Below are 19,768 nucleotides of genomic sequence, written 5' to 3' on the forward strand. Positions count from 1 at the left end.
GCTTAGGGAAGACGAGGCTTTCTACATGCACATCTGGCCCTAGCATCCCCTGCAGTACTGTTATGTTGCTCTTGCAAGAGAAGCCCAGCTCAGCCTCACATGAGAGAATGCCTACTGCATTGAGAAAGTTCTTGGATCCAGTTTTCAGTTTCCGCTTTAGAAAATAAAACAAACAAACAATCCAAAAAAAAAAAAAAAGGCAAGAAAGAGACTTCAGGCAATGCAGAGGCAAGGATATGCAAACTGGATGAATCCTGAACCAAGTCAGAGCAGGGATTTGAAACTCCGATCTGTCAGGTTAATACCTCAAAGGCAGATATCCTAGCTTTCCTGAGTTGTGTGGATCTTTGCTTTCCAAAGCAAAAATCTCCCTCCCCTAAACTTACTTTCATTCTAATGCAGAATAAGGTGTTTTTTCAGCCCACCCCCCCAAAAATCATGACAGCAAGATTGTCACTCAGTCCTCTTAAAAATATGCCTGCTTTACAAATTGAGGGCAGAGACGGTGTTCTTTATTGTTGAATAAATAGTATAAAAGTGAGCGTTTTCCTGTAAAGAATACAAGACTTAAGTAAAGCATACATTCTCTCTGGAAGATTTCAGCATTTTATGATTGGTGCTTTTTATGACATACGTTAAATATTTACACAGATTAAGTTTCCCTCCTGAATGGAACAATGCATGTTCAGAAGGAGAACTACTGAACTAGCAACAAGCATAACAGCTCCTGGCAAGTGGTAGAACAGAGCTCCTGGAGCAGTTTGCTGAAGGCAGAGCACTCCCTTCAGCTGTGTTAGTCTGCCTCTCTCCTCCTCCTTCTCCTCCTCCTCCTCTGTCTCTTTTTTCCTTCCCCTCTGTCTTTCACTGTTACACTTTCTCTATTTCGCTTGGCTTTGTTATGCTACGTGTGTGATTAGCAGGAGGGGGATTGGCTGCTTGCGGCTCAAGGAGTGCTTCCACACAGCTCCCCCAAATCCACCCACCCACCCCTGGATCAGGAAATGTGAGCAGGGCTGATGGAGGCGGAGAAGCAGGGCTGAAGTGCTCACACAAGCACTGGATGTGACACCAGGCAGAGGAGAACTTCGCAGCTTGCTCAGTGTCCGATTCCAGTTCCACCACGGACGCAACCATGAAGGGCTGCAATTGGGCAACTGCTGGCACTGTGCTTCTGGCTTCCCTTGTCCTGGTAAATGGCATTTCTTTCATGAAAATACATGTCCCTTGTAGCTGTTATTTTATTTGTATGTATATATGCTTGCAGATTTGTGTGCGCAAGTGCGTATGTTTTTAATCTCTACGACTGCAAGTAGAAAGAAAATGTTTTAAATAAATTACATAAATCTTACCCTCTCTAAAGTATTGAAAGCGTCAAGGCTTGCTATGGTAGGTTGCTGCAGGTAGAATCAAAAGGTTGATGTTGGCATCACTTTTATAAACTTGGTGTGCAAGGACCTGTGAGTGGTGATTTGAATGCTTGGAATTTGGATAAGAGCTGTGTCTCCCCCCCTTTAAAGCAAACTATATCATGCTGTAACGTTCCTGGAATTTTATTCCTTTCTAAAAAAAGAAAAGAGAAAGTATTTTTTCCTGTGCACATGCAGAGAAACCAGGTACAGCATATACTGAACATTTTTTCTGCAGGTACAGCATATACTGAACATTTTTTCTGCAGCCAGTTTAAATTAGCTCTCATTATCGCTGCAACTCATTAGAGAAACAAGTTTAATGCTAACTTTTGGAAGATATGTTATGTGATATCTGGTATATTTCAGGGCTATAAAACTGATTGTTAGGATGTGATTTTCCTGCACACTTCCACCAATTAGCTGATAAGATGCTCTGCTGCTGAGTACTGTAGCTGTGCTGCTTGATTGAAAATAAATGTTCCATTGTGACTCATACTTAATTTCATAGATATGAGCTGCGGGTTTACTGTCAGAAAATCTGTAGGGAGAATATTAATACACACACTTTTAATAGCACAGTGTTCTTGCCATACATGTGAATGAAACTTTTCTGAAGATTTGACTGAAGGCATACAGTCAAATAGCAAAGAAACTTAAAAAAAAATTAACTTTATAGCAGCTTGCTTCTTCTTGTTTATCTGTATGAAACAATCTATGCTAGTCACTGTAAATTAAACTTACCACATTATTTAGTAGCATTATGAGGACCTAAACCAGTAGGATAACCCTATTCAAAATACTTATTAAAAATTATTGTATTTTTTTTTGTAAAAAATTTTGATATATAATCACTAGCAATAGATCACTGGATATAAGAATGCCATCTGGAATGAAAAGTCAGGATTATTTAAAGATCTATTTTCAATATAAAATATAGAATTCATATAAAATGGCCTAAAGACAGGCTTAGGTTCTCTTTCACATATGCAAATGAGAAGTTTATTACCTGATGACTATAATATACTGCAAGCAAATCCTGCAGTACTACTTTGGGGAAGATCAACAGGATATATGACTGAACAAGACTGTGTAAGAACTGCAGGATTTGTCTCTATGTTAAACTCATAACATTTATACCTCTCTCTGCTGCTTGTGAATTAAGTTCTCAGTCCCTAATTCATGAAAATAAATAGTGAATTCTTTTGCCAACTATTATACATTATGTTCCATACTAGACTAGTTTGTATTTGCATGCCTTCCTCAGTCCTGAAAGACCCTATCACCCCTCAGATCTCTGTGTGTCTTAAGAACAGTGATGTGAAGCAAACTTAATTTTATTTGTTGAATTGGGGCGTTCTTTTACTCCCTCCTTACGCAGGAAAATCTCTTACTTAGTTTCAGCCGGAGATTAGATAAACATGCAAGAATTTGGCTTCTAACTTGGACAGAGATAGGGATTAGTTGTGAGATACCTTGATATACATGTTACTACTGCAGTTTATTGTGGAGCGAGTTCGTGCAGGACAGGGTAGAAAACACACTGAAGCTTTTGAGATTTTCATTGACTGAAAAAGGCATTGGATCTGGCCTGTGACGACTGGCTATTAGCCTCATAGATAGTAGCCTCTAGTCAGGTGGGTGGAATAAGTTGAGAAGTATGAAAATCTACATTTGGATTTATGTTTTTCTTTAACTTTATATGCCTCTGAAACCACTGTTTTGCCAACACTTAGCAACATGAGCAGGCTGTAGACCTGTAGTTTTCTAGTATGGCGGTAGAAGTGTTCACGGCTGTAAGTGCTAAGGCTAGGTAGCAAATGCTCATGGAATTAGTCTCACAATGATTTATCACAGCCTGCTATATTTGCAGTAAGACACTGTAGACAAAAGTAGCATCTTCAGTGCTTTATTCTGCATAGTTGCACAAGTAAGAAGCCCACACATAAATCCAGCTCTTGTGCTGATAATGCTAAAACGATGAACGAGTCCAGAGCCAGCATCAGCAATAACCTCTCTCTTCTGTTCCCTCCATTAGCCAGCAAATATAGTGTATTTCAAGGCAGACTCTTTGGAGGGGTGTAGCAGTGACTGTAGCAGTCTGCCAGGGTTCTTAGCCTTTGTTAGGAAGAAATACTACTGTTTTTCCCTTGGATGGTGGCAAAGAGGTTACTTGAGCAATGTCTTCACTTTTTTACTGCCACAGAACTTGCTGCATACTCAGCCATCCAAGTTCCCTGGCATAAATGAGAGTTAGGTACCTTCATAGGTACTTCTGAGACAGTGAGCTATAACACTTAGTGCAAATCTTCAGAAAGTAAAATCAAACTGAAAGTAACTTTTTAAGATAGTTTCTCACTTTCCAGACTAAGACCAGGAATTTGGAGGATTTTGTTCATTGCTCTGTGACTGTTTGCATGCTAAGGAAGTATTAACACACCAATTTTAAAAGAAACAAAAGAGAGCAGGAATTCTGTTCCAAAGAAAGATTTCCATTTTTATTGATTTAAAAATAAAAGCCTATCACAAACAAATCATGACTGTCTAACTCAAAGAAAATGCGACTAAAACCATAATGTGCTCATCCAAACTTGAAGTCAAAACATTTCATGTCAGAAAGGCATTTAATCACATTTACGTTTTCTGTTTGCATCTTTTCAGTGGTTTTTAGCTCTCTTGCATGTTGTTAAGGTACTTACAGAACACTACTTACTTACTTAGCACTAGCAATTGTAACAAAGTACATGTGTTTTTCTGCAGCATTTATTTTTTTCACTGTGCTAATTTGTACATGGAAAATAGTCAAACACAACAGTCTATTTCTTCCAGGCTCTTTGACATTATATTTCCCTGTTATCTAACCAAGTCTGTCTTGGATGACCACAGGCACAATTAGCCAGTGTAATGACTATTACGTTTCTTGTTTATATCTGAATGTACAAAGCTTGATGGTTTTTCCTCTTCATATGCAGATAGGTCTATCTACTGTTGTATATCTTGCTCATCTGTTTCTACATGTATAGCTGCGCAGAGGAGGATTTTCCAATGCAAGGTCCAAAGTGCACACATATATTTTCATGAATAGTCATGTCTATGTGCAGACTGCCATTCCATCACACCAGTTGGGTAGGGATGTGCTTCAGCACATGCAGTTCAAGCAGTTGAATGGATATTCAACTATACAAAGCTAGGATTTATTCATATAAATGAGTAAAAAAATTCTCGCTGTTATGGTTTCTGGCCAGTGGTGCCATACTCTGAATATCTCACGTCCCTAACAGAAAACAATTTCCTAAGTGAACGTCTGGATGCCAGTAAGTATACTCATCACTTTCTTCATAGATTGCTCTAGAATATTGTGTCTGGACTTAGTTTACTGACCTGATTTTTTTGATTTCTCATTTATTTATCCTTCCTCTAGCAGGTGCAAAGGGTTCTGGGAGTTTAGGTCAGACTGCTGGTATAAGATGAGCTAAGGTGGTGTGATGGAAATTTTTTCTTTAGGCCTTAAGTGAAGGTATAGTCAGTAGTTCATAAAGGCTGTTGAGCTATTGGTCTGGTTCGTTAGTGTCAGTAAAGATGAGCATGTTTTGTTTTAATGACTTTTGTTGGGTTCATAGGTCTGCCAAAGCAAAATAAAAGCAACTATGAGATTGAACACTAGAGAATCTGAAGATTAGAACATAGTTACCTGTAGTTATGGATTCATTTGGTGAATGAACTCATCTATGAGCAATTCTGTAGGCTAAGCAGTTCATATAAAGCTTGAATAGTCCACACATCAGGGCAAATAACTTTTTAGGAGAGCTCTGTCAATTTCTGCATAGTCTGAATTTTCTTTGAAAAGGCAGAAACTCTATCCTGGGTTGTTGGCCATGCAGATATAACCTCATGGTTTAGGGCAGAGTTGTCTTCCTGAATCTATGGAAAGCCCTGTCACCTCTATTGTTATCACTATTGTTTCTCATTGCTGGTAAGAAAAATCAGACCTGTGTGGGCAGCAATTAAACTGATAAAAACTGGGAATTTCTGATCTCTTGCTGCAGAGCCGGAGGTTGTACTGATGAGGAAGGAAAGCAGAATAACAAAATCATCCCCACAGCAACAATCAGCAGGTTGAAAGTAGTGATAGTGAGGTGACAGAACAGTGAAAACATATAATCTACCTCATGCTATGATATCAGGACTGGGAGCAGGAGAGCGAGAAAAAATGGTTTCTTTTTCTACCCCAAGAATGGGGAAGTTATGAAAGAAGTCTTCTGATGTGGTGGAAGAACTGGTCAAAAACTGGTATGAAGTGTTGGACTCTCTCAGACTTGTATGCCATAATACTCTGGTATGAAGCACTACTTCTCTCTAGCTGCTGTACAGAACTGGTTGCCTTCTGCTCTTGGCATTCCCTTCTATTCATATCAGTGGTTGGACAGTAGACTTGACTTGTCTACCAGATACCTGACCAGCTCTGGCTGTTGAAGGTCTTAAAACATCTCCTAGCCCTTAAGTGTATATTCAGGTGAAATGGGGAAGGTAAACAAGAAGTAAACATTGTGAAGTCCACTGTGAGTGAAGAGATGTCTTCCTAGGACTTTAGCTATGTGTAGTGTTGGACACAGACAAATAGTGGTCAACGCTTAGGGTAATTTGGCCATTTCAGATGTCCTTGTCAAGAAATGCCTGAGGTTTGCTGCCATGCATGGTGAGCCTTGCTGTTGAGACTTGTTTCTTTATCAGCAAAAAGTTTCCCTTATGCAGAAAGGAAAGAGAGGGAGGATTGTCTCTTTATGACTGTAGATACTAGACAGATTTAAAGATCAGTATCATGGTTTTAAAGATGCCATTCTCAAACATTTTGCTTGTCTTTCAAGAAAGCTAATTGTGTGCAGTATTTTGTCTGTCCCTGTTGAAGGCTGTCCCATAATTGGATAGGGTCATCAGCATTTAACTTTCCCCCTATCTTTCTGGAAGTGGAAAATACTATTCTCAGAATAGTAGTTCTTAATATGAATTGAAGGGTTTGTAAGCACAGTATTAGCTAACAATTGAGAGCAAGATTCTCAGCTATATATATTGATTGCCTCTGTCAAATGCAATACTAACTGCTACACTGAATGCCACCTGCTTAGACTTTCTATTAAAGTATTTTATTTAATTTTATTTAATTGCTGTTTTTCTTGTGAGCTTTTTTACATGGTATTTAAAAGTCATGCATAGGAGTAATAAAAAATACCCCCAAAGGAGTATTGCTCTTAAATATTCTTTTGTGAAGTTCCGAGTGGCCAACTTACTTAATTTTTTACAGAACAACTTTGCTGGTGGTTGTAGATGTGTTTTAGCCTGAATCTGAGCGTGTATGTTGAAGACTACTGCAGTCCAGGACCTTCTCTGTGCTTCACTGACAGTGAAGTATCACTGTATCAGAGATTGCTGTCCCCAAGTAGACGTGCATTTCTATCTTCTTGTCCCCTTTCAAATGCCTTGATGTGAATTTCATTTCAGATGTGAACAAGTTATTTTTTTCCTGCCAGAACCCAACTTTCTCCAAATTACTTCTAACAATAGCCAAAGTCGTGGTGAAATTGGAAGGCGATATAGACAAGTGACGAGGGGAGGGAAAGCAGTATATATGCCTTGTGAGATTTATTCGGCTTCCAAGGCAGGCATATGCAGAAATATTGCTAGTTTTGCCACCTGTGAATTATTTGGATACCTCTCATAAGAGCGTTTCTTTTTCTATTTGTGTAGAAAAATAAGTGATATATTCACTGATTCTACAGTACATTAATTTTCACACTGCTTCTACTGTCATCTTCATTACCTTTATAGAATTTCTTCCAGAGCTTCAACCCATTAGGGATTGCCCTGGGATTTCTGCCTTTCAGGGACTTCTTTCACAACAAGTTTAACAGAGGGTGTCAGGGCGGAGGGAAGGGGGGGGGGGTTGTGATAGAGTAAGACATCCTGAAATAAATTCCAAGAGTGCTCAAGAAATGAGACAGGAAATTATATGCAACATATAATAAATTTAAACTCTCCCATAAAATAAATATAGGTCATTGTGTTTCCATATGAATGTACTGCAGGGGTGTCAGATTTCCCTTTCTTGCTTTGTCGGATATAATCTTTGTCCCTGTTTGAAGGTTGCTAGTACGTTGTTCAAATCTTGTGCTTTTATCAGTAGACCCAGAAATGGAAAGGAATAAAGGAAGCAATAAGGTGTCCTACCGTTCTGGTACAGGCATCAGATTGGTGCACTATTTATTTATTTACTTACTTACTTACTTACTAACTTATTAAAATCTTTCCATTTCTTTCAGCCTGGACTATTAACAGCATCTGCTGTGAAGGGCTAATATAACTGCCCTTAACAACCCCAGTACTGTTTTCCCTTTTTTTTTTTTTTTTCATTTCAGTATGTAGATGGATTATGTTTTTAAATGTGTTTTGGATATTACATTTTCCTAGTTCCTGTAACTTTTAAATAAGGGGAGTGGGAGATTTTCAAGTTACTGTGATATCAGCAGTGTTTTCCTTAAAGGGCTAGCCAGGGCCACATTTTAAAGACAAAAAATTCGAATTAGCAGAAAGGAGAGTGGGAAGTAATTGAATAGAGAAGGCTCTGGAACTAAAAACAACAGCTGCCACTGCCTGAGACTTTGCTAATCCAAATTGCAGCAGTCCTCTCAGTCTCTGAGGGTCTCAGCCACCCATAGGTGCTGGTGAGCAGCAGGACAAGCAGGAGTGGGTTATCAGTTCTTTCCAAAGATATCTACTGACGTGGAGTGGAATAGCATGGAACAGCTTCTGCTGTGCAGCATGCTGGGGCCAATGTGTGGATATGTCTATAATTTTATTTGGAGAGAGTAATGAAAACATAAATTTTTCATCATATATGATATGAGAGGGCAGCATGAGAGCAGCAGCAGCTTATATGCTGGCAGTGTTTTGTCCTTACATCTTTATAATTCAATATAAAGTAATTAGAAAGAAGTCCTGATGCTCCTAAAAATCTCCTCCACTTTGGTACCTCAAAAATCCTAACAATAAGGACAATAAGGTGTATTTTCCTTTAAAGAAACATACATTGATTTGAGATCAGAGCTTAGTGATTAAGGTGGAACAAATGCGTTAGATAAACTTTGAGATTTACAGTAGTGCCTAAGGGTCCTGTGAGCATTATTTTGTTTCTGCCTTCCTTTTTCTATTGTGACATGGAATCCATAGCTTTCCTCATGGTCACTTGCTTGCTTGCTTCCCTCCTCCTTTCTTCCTTCCTTCCTTTCTTTTCTTCCTTCTTATTTTCTTTTTCTTTCTTTCCTTCCTTTCTTGCTCTCATGCTCTTTTTCATTCTCTTTCTCATCTCTCTTACTCTTTTTTTGCATAAACACTACCCTTTCAGTTTTTCTTTCTCCACCAAAGCTAAAGTTGTCAGCCCTCTGTGTGGCCCCTTGTTATTAAAATAAATACATATTCAACTCAGTGAGGTAACTGAGGGAGATGGCAAACCCACAGAAGAATGGGAGGCTTCATTTATTTTGGATAAACCTCAAAACTGCGGATGCTTATCTGAAATTATACAAATCTTTGTATAAAATCTTTGCTCTCTTTCCTTCTCTGAAATGCCTCCTGACCAGAGAGTGACATCTTTCTGTTGTAACCTATTGTTACTTGTCTTAATGCTATGACCCACTCCAGTGGAGGCAAAGCCACCCTGGGGGTGATGAGCCTGTTAAAACCTAGATGAACAGCAGAATGTCTTCTGTCTCATACTTTAAGAACCAGAGTTCCTAAATCCAGTCTGCACAGAAGTTGATGCACATAAAGGGACTCACCATTAGACATGGTGGCCTGTACAGAGGTTTAGGATGGATGAAGCTCAAAGTCAGTTTACTTAGCCAATGGGTAGGTGTGTGACCCGTACTTCTTCAATATATTACTGCCTCTTTCAAGGAGACAGTGGTTCACCTGTGGAGCTTTGGGAGCCTGTGGTACCTTGGCCATTTTTCTTTAAGTCAATGAATAGAGACTAGCCATACCACTCAGCTTTCACTTCTTGCCACTCAGAAAATATTTAGCATGAAATAGGCATTGTCACAAATCATGTTACTTTTCTCTCTCTTCCTTTTTATGCACCCCTGACCTGTCTTTCCCCATGCACAGTCTTTCCTAAGTGGAATGCAAACCCAAAGTACTTGAGCGTAAGGTGCACTTTTGAACCTGCGCTGTTGCGTGGGTTCTGAATTCTGTCAAGTAATTTCACCCATCGTGCATCTGAACTAGTCCTAGCCTTAAAAGCAGTTCTGACTCGATTACGCGACAAGTCTGAGGCTGAGCCAGCTTGGACCTGCTCTGTATTGGATCACCCATGTCTGGTGTTTACACCAGCACGGCAGGATTTAAATACAACAGGGTGTTGCAACTTGGGTCTGTGAGAGCAAGAGAGAGAGATCTTGTATTCACGTTGCTCCCCTGGTGTATATTTTCATGTGGGTAAGTGGAGTGAGAAATAGGACTGATTTGAGTTTTACAAGGCACTGTTATAAAATGTTATAGGGAGCACAGCATGGAACGTGTTGAAGTGGTATGGTGTCAGCTCCATCCTCCGCCAGCAGCCCCCCTAGCTGGCTGCTGCCCGTTAGGAGAAGAAATGAGTTCATGTTTGGCACATTTCTCCTGGGATACAACTTCCAGTTCCGCCTTTGGAATGGATGTTTTTCTGCTAAATAACTAAGATGGCTGTTTATTTCTTCTTCCTTGTTTTGTTGCAGCTAGAGGCTATGTGCTCCTTACAATGGCTCATGGGGATATGTTTTAAAAGACTGCATGTAAACAGCTATATGACTTGCTTCAGGGCAGGAAGCAAGTTCCCCGTGGGACTACGGGAACAGCACTGGCAGTGCTTTCCTCCTTTCAAGAGACCCCTCGATGTATGGAGCTAATGACTGTCAGAGAATGCACATGTATACAACACTAAGATCCTGTTTTAAGGACAAAGAGAGTTCAGTGTGAGATTTTCTCCTTATTACTTATGCAATAACCAGATCAGCATATATATGGCTAGGAGGGGGCAAACGATTAATTCCTCCTGGATTGACCTTTGCTTTCCTGTGCTGAAGGAAAAAGGTGCCATCGTTTCCCGTATTTCTGTTTCTGTAGTAATGGGTCTGCCTTGCATGACTGTGCTGAGTAAAAGAAGGCATATTTCTCCCTTTCAAAGGGGAAGATAATGTATTCTGGAGGTCAGATAGATACCTTTTCCATAAAGCTATTTGACTATGGAGATCCGAAGAGGCAGAATTCAGCATTGACAAGGACTCCAGTAGCAACGTTATACTTTTGTCCCTGAATACTGCGCTAGCAATATGTTTATCAGGTGGCTTCCTTCAGAGGAAAGAAAGACTGTCCACCTCTTGCTCTTCCCCTTGCCTCTGTTCACAATAACAGAATAAGTAGTGGAAAGCTGCAAGATCTCAGTGAGATTTTCTCTCCCCGTCAATGTGTCTTCCCTTGTATCTTCTAAGTGATGGATGATTTTGATCCAGAAGAAAGAGTAAATTAAAAATAACCCAGAAGGAGATTTGGAACTTTTTTTTATTCCTTGTTAAGAGGCCAAAATGAGAAGATAACTCCTGGCTTGTTTGTCTGTACAACCAAAGTATGAGCATAAAATAATTACCTGAAGTGCATACCCACATGTGTGTGCTCTAGTGCCAGCACCTTTGTTGGGGCATGCAGACACTTAGATCAAGGGTTTCCAGCGCCAGGGATTTTCCATAGGAAATACTCTCATGATCCCATTGCAGGCCTTTTGCCTGGTCTTGCATCTGCAAAGAGGCAAAAATACCTCAGTTAATTTCTGAGATTGTGGAAGCCAAGGGTCAGGTGGTCTGGTGGTATTCAGCTCAGAACCCCACTCCAGGAGGGAGCTGCTGCCCTCTGGAGAACAGAGTAGCCAGCACAGAAAGTATAGTCACTTCTAACTCGAGAGGACTGATGCTCACTGCAGCTACTTTTCATTCCAGGTTGTTTGCAAGAGAAGACAAGCGTTTTAGCAGTGGTGTGAACCGTTCCGTACAAATCCTTTTGATAAGGCCATATGCATACAGCAGTTGTACCTGTTGTTGCTCAGCCTCTCAGTTGCAGCAAACAGTTCAAGGGTCCTGAGCACAAAGGCTTTCGTTATCCTGATGTTCTTTTAACTTACCGTCCGTGTGAGAGCAGAACTCCCGTCACCTTGGTAAGCATGTTTCCGCTGAGAATTCAGGTTCTGCTGGTTTGTGTGGTATTGCTGGAGGCTGGCTGGTTGGCAGGTCTGACAGCTGAAGTCCTCTTCAATCTTACATGGGATATAGTTGGGACAGTGGAAACACAAGCAGTCTACCACACCAGCTTAACAATGTTCATCCATTCTGACCTTGAAGCAGCCCCCTTGGGAAAAAAATATAAGTCAGTGTTTGTTCCCATCAGTTCTTGAACATTTTGGCAAAGCTACCCTTGAGAAGAGCTCTGCTTGTATGAAGTGTATGGAATGGGAGGGTGTCTACTGGGAGTTGGAGGGCACCTATTACCATGGTAAATCCTAGTGCTTCAAAGGAATTGCTCACAAGGGTGAGGCTTATCTTCAGTGTGGTACATTTATTCTGGAAGAGTTGATGTGCTTCAGTTATACAGTAGTATTTAAAATGATGTGCAGCTCTTCATACCTAGATACATTAAACATGTTTTTGTACACTGGAAACTGGCCATGTTAGGATATTTTACTCATGATATTTCCAAGATAATAGCTCAGAAGAGTTTCAACAGCTAATCAGAAATATCTGGCGTTTTAACATTTTATTTGACAGCAATTACCAATATTAATTCAACTGGCTGTGATTTTTTTTTGCTTTGCCTTCCTTTAAAAGCCAGAGATTTCCAAGCAATTTCTTATCTCAGCTGTAATCCAGGTGTTACGTTGGGTGGAATGCAACAAAGATACACAACACTGAGCCAATTAAATCTTATAAACCGTATATTTACATTGGGTCAAGTTTTGAGATATATGTTTCTTGGCTTTCTAAGATGAGATCACTGGTCTTGTCTCCTGCCATTACACACCTATGCGAGTGCAATTTCTTCCTGGTTCACTATAGCCAGAATTCCGGTGCTGTTTAAAGCATATATTTAATCTCGATGACAAAATAACATTGAAGTTTTTTCTACCCTTAATATCATTTTCACAGTAGCAAAAGACAAGTTTAGGCAATGGCCTCAAAGGAGTCTTGCATTTGTCACTGACAATACATCATACCCCTAAACAGTTGGGATGTGATAAGAACCAGATGATTTGAATTTCTTAACCAAAACCAGCAGTGAATATCATCTGCTAAATGGCTGTGGTTTATACTCTGTGTCAGTGCCTTAGTCCAGCATCGGGTTAACTGCATTTTTCATTGCCTGTGTTGCTGGTCAATCTAGGAAACACGTTGGTTTCTTGAAGAATAGGATTCTAGCAACATTCTACAGAAGGTGGAGGAAGACTGGAACCCTTGGAGACTGAGTAGTTAAATGACATAATCTGTGTTTACACATGTTCTTCTCTGTATAATCCTGGCAAATAGTTAGATTAGGAATAGTTGTAGAAAGACTTTAGTTCAAAACAAAACTTTAAATTGAATTCCAGTACGTTACTAAGACACTTATTTTTTAGGGCAGAACTTCTTTTATAGCTCTCAGGACATGAACAGAGGTCCTGCTACTTTTCCTGTTTCTCCCTTTGTGTACGCACACGCGCTTAAAAGAAACTTGGTTCTCTCATCAGGGACGCAGCTCCTATATGGCCAGGCAGCTGTTGTGATTTAAGGATGTGTGACACTTGTTGTGTTTTTCACATACTATTCCAGATGGTTTAAATGATTTCTGTGTTCTGTGCGTTAGGGGAGAGGCTAAGAAGGATCCGTTCATAGTCTGACAGGCTCATAGTCTGACTATGACATGAATGCCTGAGAACTCTTTGATAAATTCAGAAATTACTGTTAAACACTGAAACTGGAATTTTTTGAGGATAAAAAGGATACCTCACTCTTCTAGGCTTCTTTGACAATTTCAAACTATTTTTATTTCTCTTTGAGGGTGACTTTTGCTCAGTTCATAGTTTAAAACCTATTTTTCCTTTGTAAGCATCTTCAGCTGAATACCATATCCCCCAGCAGTGATTTCACCTTTTTTTGTCCTGCATACACGTGACCTTCTTCATTTTCTGTTCAAACGCATAGGGGTTTGTTTCTCTTTCTCATTCAGAAGTACTCATCCCCCTTTCTTCTGGAGCAGCTGTGCTGGGTGGTAGTTATGGGATCAGCCTGAGGTACTGTGTGTAATGAGGTATAAAGATAGTGTTGAATTTGATTAGTGCTAGCAGAGTTTTTTAGGTTTGCCATTTTTAACCTTATTGCATGCATGAAGTGAAATTTCTGCCATTAAGGCTGTAGATGTCAGGACATGGTGACTTTTGTATGGATGAAGCAGTGGGTGTTTCCTGAGAAGCTCAAACTGAGATCTACCTGGGACAGACAGAATGAGAGGAGTTCTTTTGCGATCAGTGGCGTGGTGTAATGAGCCAGGATGCCCCTCTGCCTCCTGATCATTTGGCATATGCTGCTGTTTAGAGAAGTACCAACCCGGAGCAGAGCAGCTGGCAGGGATTTAAAGACTATTTCTAAGGTAAGTTAGTATTAGTTAAAGGAAGCCTCAGCTTGTGGCACTTGCTGTTTTGGAGTCTTTATGGCAGGACCTGGAGGGCTTTAAAGACTACTGTAGGAGTTCTTGTACTGCAGAGTACTGCACTGTTCAGTGTGCAAGTATTTTTATATGTAGGTTCTTCAGTTTAGTTCACCTTGGCGAAAATGGGTAGGAATTATTAGTTAGTAATGTAAGCTATTTTTGAAAATTTTGTGCTACCCAGTGAATTCTTAGCTATTAACTGCATGTATTCTTTAAACCTGCAATAGACTTACAATGTCTTTCAGATTTAAAACAGCCTTTCAGGCATTACTAGAGTTTCAGGCTCAGTCTTAACTGTGTAGTTCATAGAAGGGAAAAACACTCTACTTTCTTTAACATTAAACACGAATGGAGTTGAAATGAATTATGTTTATTCCAGTTGTTAAAAGAAAACTTGGAGCCTGTTCTAGCTTGAGATCACATGCTTTCTGGGAATATATAGGTCTTATAACAAATCTTGGAATGCAAATAACAGGCACATGGCTCTCCTCTGGGTGGGAGTACAATTTATCTCAGAAAATTTGGACCCTTTAGAATGTCTCGCTGGGCTGATGTTACGGTTTGTGATGAGGTAAGAGCACTTGGTTCATTTGACTTTACCTTGCAACCCTTTTTAATTATGCTTTTGACTGGGCTTTCAACCAATACTGAAAGATCAGGACATGCATCCATTTACAGTTTGAAAATACTTGTTTCCTTGTAAACGAAGAGCACGGACACACATTTGCATTTCAGCAGACTAAAAGTGCAGACACACATTTTCATTTTATAAAAATACCCTTCAGAAAGCAGCCAGTTGAAATAACCTCAGTAAATTGGCATGTCACTACTCTTATCTCACGTGTAAATGCTAATAAGATTGTATCTAGAGAATGGAACACATCTGTGAAACTGTTGTTACGTGTGATCTTTTGCAGCTGTGGGGATTGGCCATAGTCACAGTTTGATCACTTATCTCACTTAAATTTTTAAATTTACCCTTGCAATTATAGTGTTGAATTGAAATTAAATCATGTTACATTTTAATGTATATAAGAAAGAATCTGAGTGTCAAGTCATTGTGATACACTGATGATACAATCCAGTGTTATCTCTCACTAGACTAAATTAGTTCGGCCTATTTTTTTCTATCAGTAGATCCAAAGCAAAATTACATCATATTAAATGTTATTAAATGTTAAAACTGACTCAGTTAACATCTAAACTATGCTGTAATCTTCCAAAAGCTCGTCCGCAGAAGGAAGTCCTGCATGTGTTTAAAATGCCATTCCAAACTGCATACGGTGAAGCAGACTTAAAATGGAGTCACTGTAGGTTCACCACGCTATTTGTCATGGCTGGCAATCTCCACTTGGTGAAGGTGCAAAGATAGGGTGATACGGTCAGTGGAGATGCTTCAGCAAAGCTGCTTGAGGAAAGCTTACCTTCTATGTACTTGGCTTAAGTTCCTTCTCGTTCACAGGATTTATTTGATTAATTAAGAAAAAAACTCTGAGAATTGTTCTGGGCCTTTTCAGCCTTTCATTTAATGTTCTAGCCCTGAACCCCTTTAATTCACTAGGAATTTTCATTTGACCTTAGCGTGCTCTGGACTAGATCCTAAAGGTCTTTCAGAAGGGTTGGCCCTTTTTTGTGTCAGAAGGACAAACAGACTCAACTCTATTTACGTGGCATTTGTGTATTTACCTTTTAAAATGCATCCCCTGGTTTGAAAAAGGAACACTCTTGCCTTTGAAGGGTCCATGAGCAACAGCATGAGGAATGGAGCAGACACCCATTGTGAAACGCCAGCAAGCAGCAGTTGTGTGGACAGTGGTGGTGTGCTGTTGTGCATTAGAGCTGCACCTGACCTTGGCCACTCACCAAGCTCTTCTTTTCAAAAGAAATAGCCATATTTGGTGTATCTGCAGAGAGGGATATCATTTCCTATCTCCCCCTTTACATCTGAACAGACTGGCTCATTTTTCAGTATTAGGCTTGGACTGTGCTATAATAAAGGAAGTAATGGGAAGACAGGGAAGGAAGACGAACTGGCTGGACAGGTGACTTGCAAATCTTAATATCTCTTCTTAAAATAATTTCTCCTTAGAAGTTTACCAGTTTGCTGTAAGGTTCTGATCTCACTTAGGCATCAAATTTAGTGTTGACACTCGCAATTTGTTGTGCCAGTGTATCTGAGAGTAGTATTAGGCTTTTGGAATGACTATAACCATATAATTACTCTGTCAACTTGAGTAAGCTGATCCATGAGCTGATCTGAGCTGAGTGCAAGGACAGCTTATAAAAGAGATGGGCCTTCACTTCAGCCAGTCTTGTTCCTGGCCATTTATTCAGCATCATAGATAACGCTAGTGGATGAACTGCAATCCTCTTGCAAAATTTTTAGAATTAAATGATTTCCATATTAAAAAATTCTCTCAGCATTAATAGTTAGAACATATAATACATTCTTGGTTCCTAAAAATAAACTGAATAATTACCTCTTACCGTGATAAATCCTGATTAAACACACATTTTATATGCTAAAGTGCTAGACTAAGTGCTTCACTCTACATGGACTGGATCTTGGCTGTCTGTGAGAAATTCAGTACCTTCCATAAACAGATACATATTGAAACGGTTCATAATCCTAAACCATCATCAACTTTTCCTTTTTTGCCTGTGAATAACAGTATTCAACACTGAAATATTTTACTGGGTTTCAAATTTCATAACAAAAGTTTTACTCAGCTCCACTGAAGAAAAAATTATTTCTCTGTTGAACTATCTCTCTGTAATTCCTCAGTGTTGACAGCTGACTGATTCCTCCAGCACAGGTTAGCAGTGATGCCTGCTGATTTTTCTCTGCAGAATGTGTACCGCAAAAGCTATCCTCATATACTTGTCTCATCTTCTCTTTTATTCCAAATATAATTAAAACTGCAATATTCACTAGATTGTGGCCCACAGCATAAGCCAGATTTTAAATGAAGGCATGGCCTGGTCTCCATCAGACACAGGCATTTTCCATACAGTCTTGCGTGCCTCTGTAGGTTATTCAGGTTCCTCCAGCAAAATGACCTTGTTCGTGATGGACAGTATCTGTCCAAATGGTTTAATTATTTGTGTTCTTACTGACCAGTGCTTGTGAGGTGCAATAGCATATATGAAAATGAACTGTTGAAAATTTGTGTAACTGTATGATTTGAGGTAAGTACTGCTTTACTTTTATGAGTTAATCCTGGAAGATCTGAGCTCTTCTGAGTCTGTTAATCAGTGCCACTTCTTTATAATTTGAGTCCTACTGCTGTCACTAACAGCAACAGCGTCTGGGTCTGTGCCTGGCATATGAGAAGGAGTCCAGTTCTTCAGGTAGTGTGCACTTTCTGTTTTAGGATAGCAAACAATTATAAATTATATAAAACAATTTGGGAATCTCTATCCAGAGAGCTTCATAGGAGATCTTCGAACAGTGACGGCTCCAGTTTCTCATGCCAAGTGCGTGAAGATCATGTGTTCGCTGTCTGTATTCCATATTATTTCATTATTTTGTGATTCCTTCTCTCCTCAAGGGTATCTTGGAAAGTGCTTTCTAATATGCCCTTTCTTCATTTCTAATACAGCAACAAAACATCAAAGCACAATTTCTAAGGTTTTACAATACTCTCCTTCCTTGTAATCAGGAAAAGACCCTTGTCTCACTGTTATTCAAAGTGCTCTGCTGTAATAATCATCACCAGTTTCAAACTGAGGCAGAGCATGATAGTCAAAGAATGAAAGTAGCCTGTACAACACCGCTAACTACAAGATCCATTTGTTGCCAGTCAGTAGGAGCATCATTGGATAATAGATTTGTCTGGTGCTTTCAAAGACCAAGATGATAGACATTATAAAGTTAAGCTAAGCAATAGTTTTTCGTCTATAAATACTTTTTCCTGATTTTCTTTTTCTCCCTCTCCTCAGAGCTCCAGAACAGCTCGCTCTGAGGAAGACCGAGACTCACTGTGGGATGCCTGGGGTTCGTGGAGTGAATGTTCACGCACTTGTGGAGGAGGCGCTTCATATTCATTGAGACGATGCCTGAGCAGCAAGTAAGTTGGTGAATGCGTTTTACTTTACTAATGGGAGAATTCAACCAGCCAGTATATATCGGATATCAGACCATAAGAAGCAATCAGTAGAGATCTTGAACTATGCTGAAATTTCAGCCTCACTGTTAGAAAATAATGGGTTGTGTTTTCATAATTGAGGCAGCCAGCCAACATGTTTTGATAAGCCAGCACCGCTTTAAAATATAGTGAGAACTTATGGAGATACAAAAGTTTCCTGCACAGTTTACTTAAGCATGCCAAATGCTGTCAGCTACTGCAAAGTGAAGCCTCTATACACTGTCACCTTTTCCACAGTAATCCTTTTCCTGCACATATACGAGACTACAGCTAATTCATTAGGTTTAATGGCCTACAATCTCAGCCGTATTGAGAAAAAAAAGTATTACATTGACCCAAAATATCCTGAACTATATAAATAAGAATGACAATTGTGCTGAGGGTAATCCTACAAATTAAATTTCAGGTAAGAAAGCTTCCGTATCATCAAATATTCCCCAGCAGTAAGAGGCAGCATGCCCCGGTGCAAAGGTGCAATTAACCAGAATCAGGTACCCTGGATTTTAATCCTGCCTGGTTACTAAATTGCAATGGAATGAAGACAGGTCACTTGACATCATTTCCACTCTATGTTATATGTAAGTTTAATTTGCAAAATATTTCTAGCAAATATTATTTCTATTTACATTAGTAAAATTACCTGCAAAAAACAGAATATAAATGATAAATATTAACAGATTCCTTATAAAGGATATGAAGGAAAACTACAGACCCAAATTTTGTGGCTTATTGCCATCTTTGAGACCTTGGATATTGTAGTATAAAATACGTAATGTAATTTTCCATCTTGCGTATGTATTTTCCTGTATTTTCTTTCATGTTCTTATAAAACTAATGTTAATAAAACAAATCAGAACCGTACACTCCAAAATTGTTTCTTTTGTCTAACATTTAATTTATGATTCTGTTTGGTGATGACAAGAAACAGCACAAGATATTGAATTATAAGGTCAGAATAGAAGATTGTGCATTTTAGCTTTATCTGTGGACAATTCAGTCTCCTAGTGCCAGTAATTACTGGGTTGGTAGTGTACAACAGTCTGCTGGGAAGGAAAAGATAAGTAAAGGCTGAAAAGACTGAAATCAGTAGGAAGACAGTACTCTTCTGTTCCATTCCCATGGGAGAAGTATCAAAATAATTTGGCTTTTAAACTTAGGGCCAAATTCCCATGTCTTGGTAGGTCTGTAGCAAACAGGCGTTCTGCAGAGACCTAGCAATCAGGAATTGCAGAGATAGGAACGCCTTGTTGTCAGTCACAGCGCGGATCATAGCTGCCCTTTTTAGACTTAGAAAAATAAATGATCTTGCAAAAGTTTCTTTTTGTAAGCAACATGCCCCAGACATATCAGGAGGTGTGGGACATCTGTGTAATATGACGGCTTCGTGATTACACCTCTGTTCCCTCACTGAAAACTGCCTCCTAGAGAAGAGAAGTGTTGGAGCTTCGTAACAGTAGT

General features: G+C 39.4%; 1 protein-coding gene across 4 annotated transcripts in view; it reads left to right on the forward strand.

Moving 5' to 3' along the window:
* The first annotated feature begins 999 nt into the window (after positions 1-999).
* Positions 1,000-19,768, forward strand: part of ADAMTSL1 (ADAMTS like 1) — a 198,116-nt gene continuing 179,347 nt past the window's right edge. For 3 of the 4 annotated variants that reach the window (XM_009677001.2, XM_009677003.2, XM_009677005.2), the window contains exons 1-2: positions 1,001-1,189; positions 18,105-18,232. In XM_009677001.2, the coding sequence (XP_009675296.1) occupies positions 1,133-1,189; positions 18,105-18,232 (185 nt within the window). In that variant the 5' untranslated portion in view covers positions 1,001-1,132. Of the gene's footprint in view, positions 1,190-18,104; positions 18,233-19,768 lie in introns of all 4 variants that reach the window. The other variant, XM_009677004.2, reaches the window with a different exon arrangement.

The sequence above is a fragment of the Struthio camelus genome, chromosome Z (genome assembly GCF_040807025.1).
Source record: "Struthio camelus isolate bStrCam1 chromosome Z, bStrCam1.hap1, whole genome shotgun sequence".
Lineage (NCBI taxonomy): Eukaryota > Metazoa > Chordata > Aves > Struthioniformes > Struthionidae > Struthio > Struthio camelus.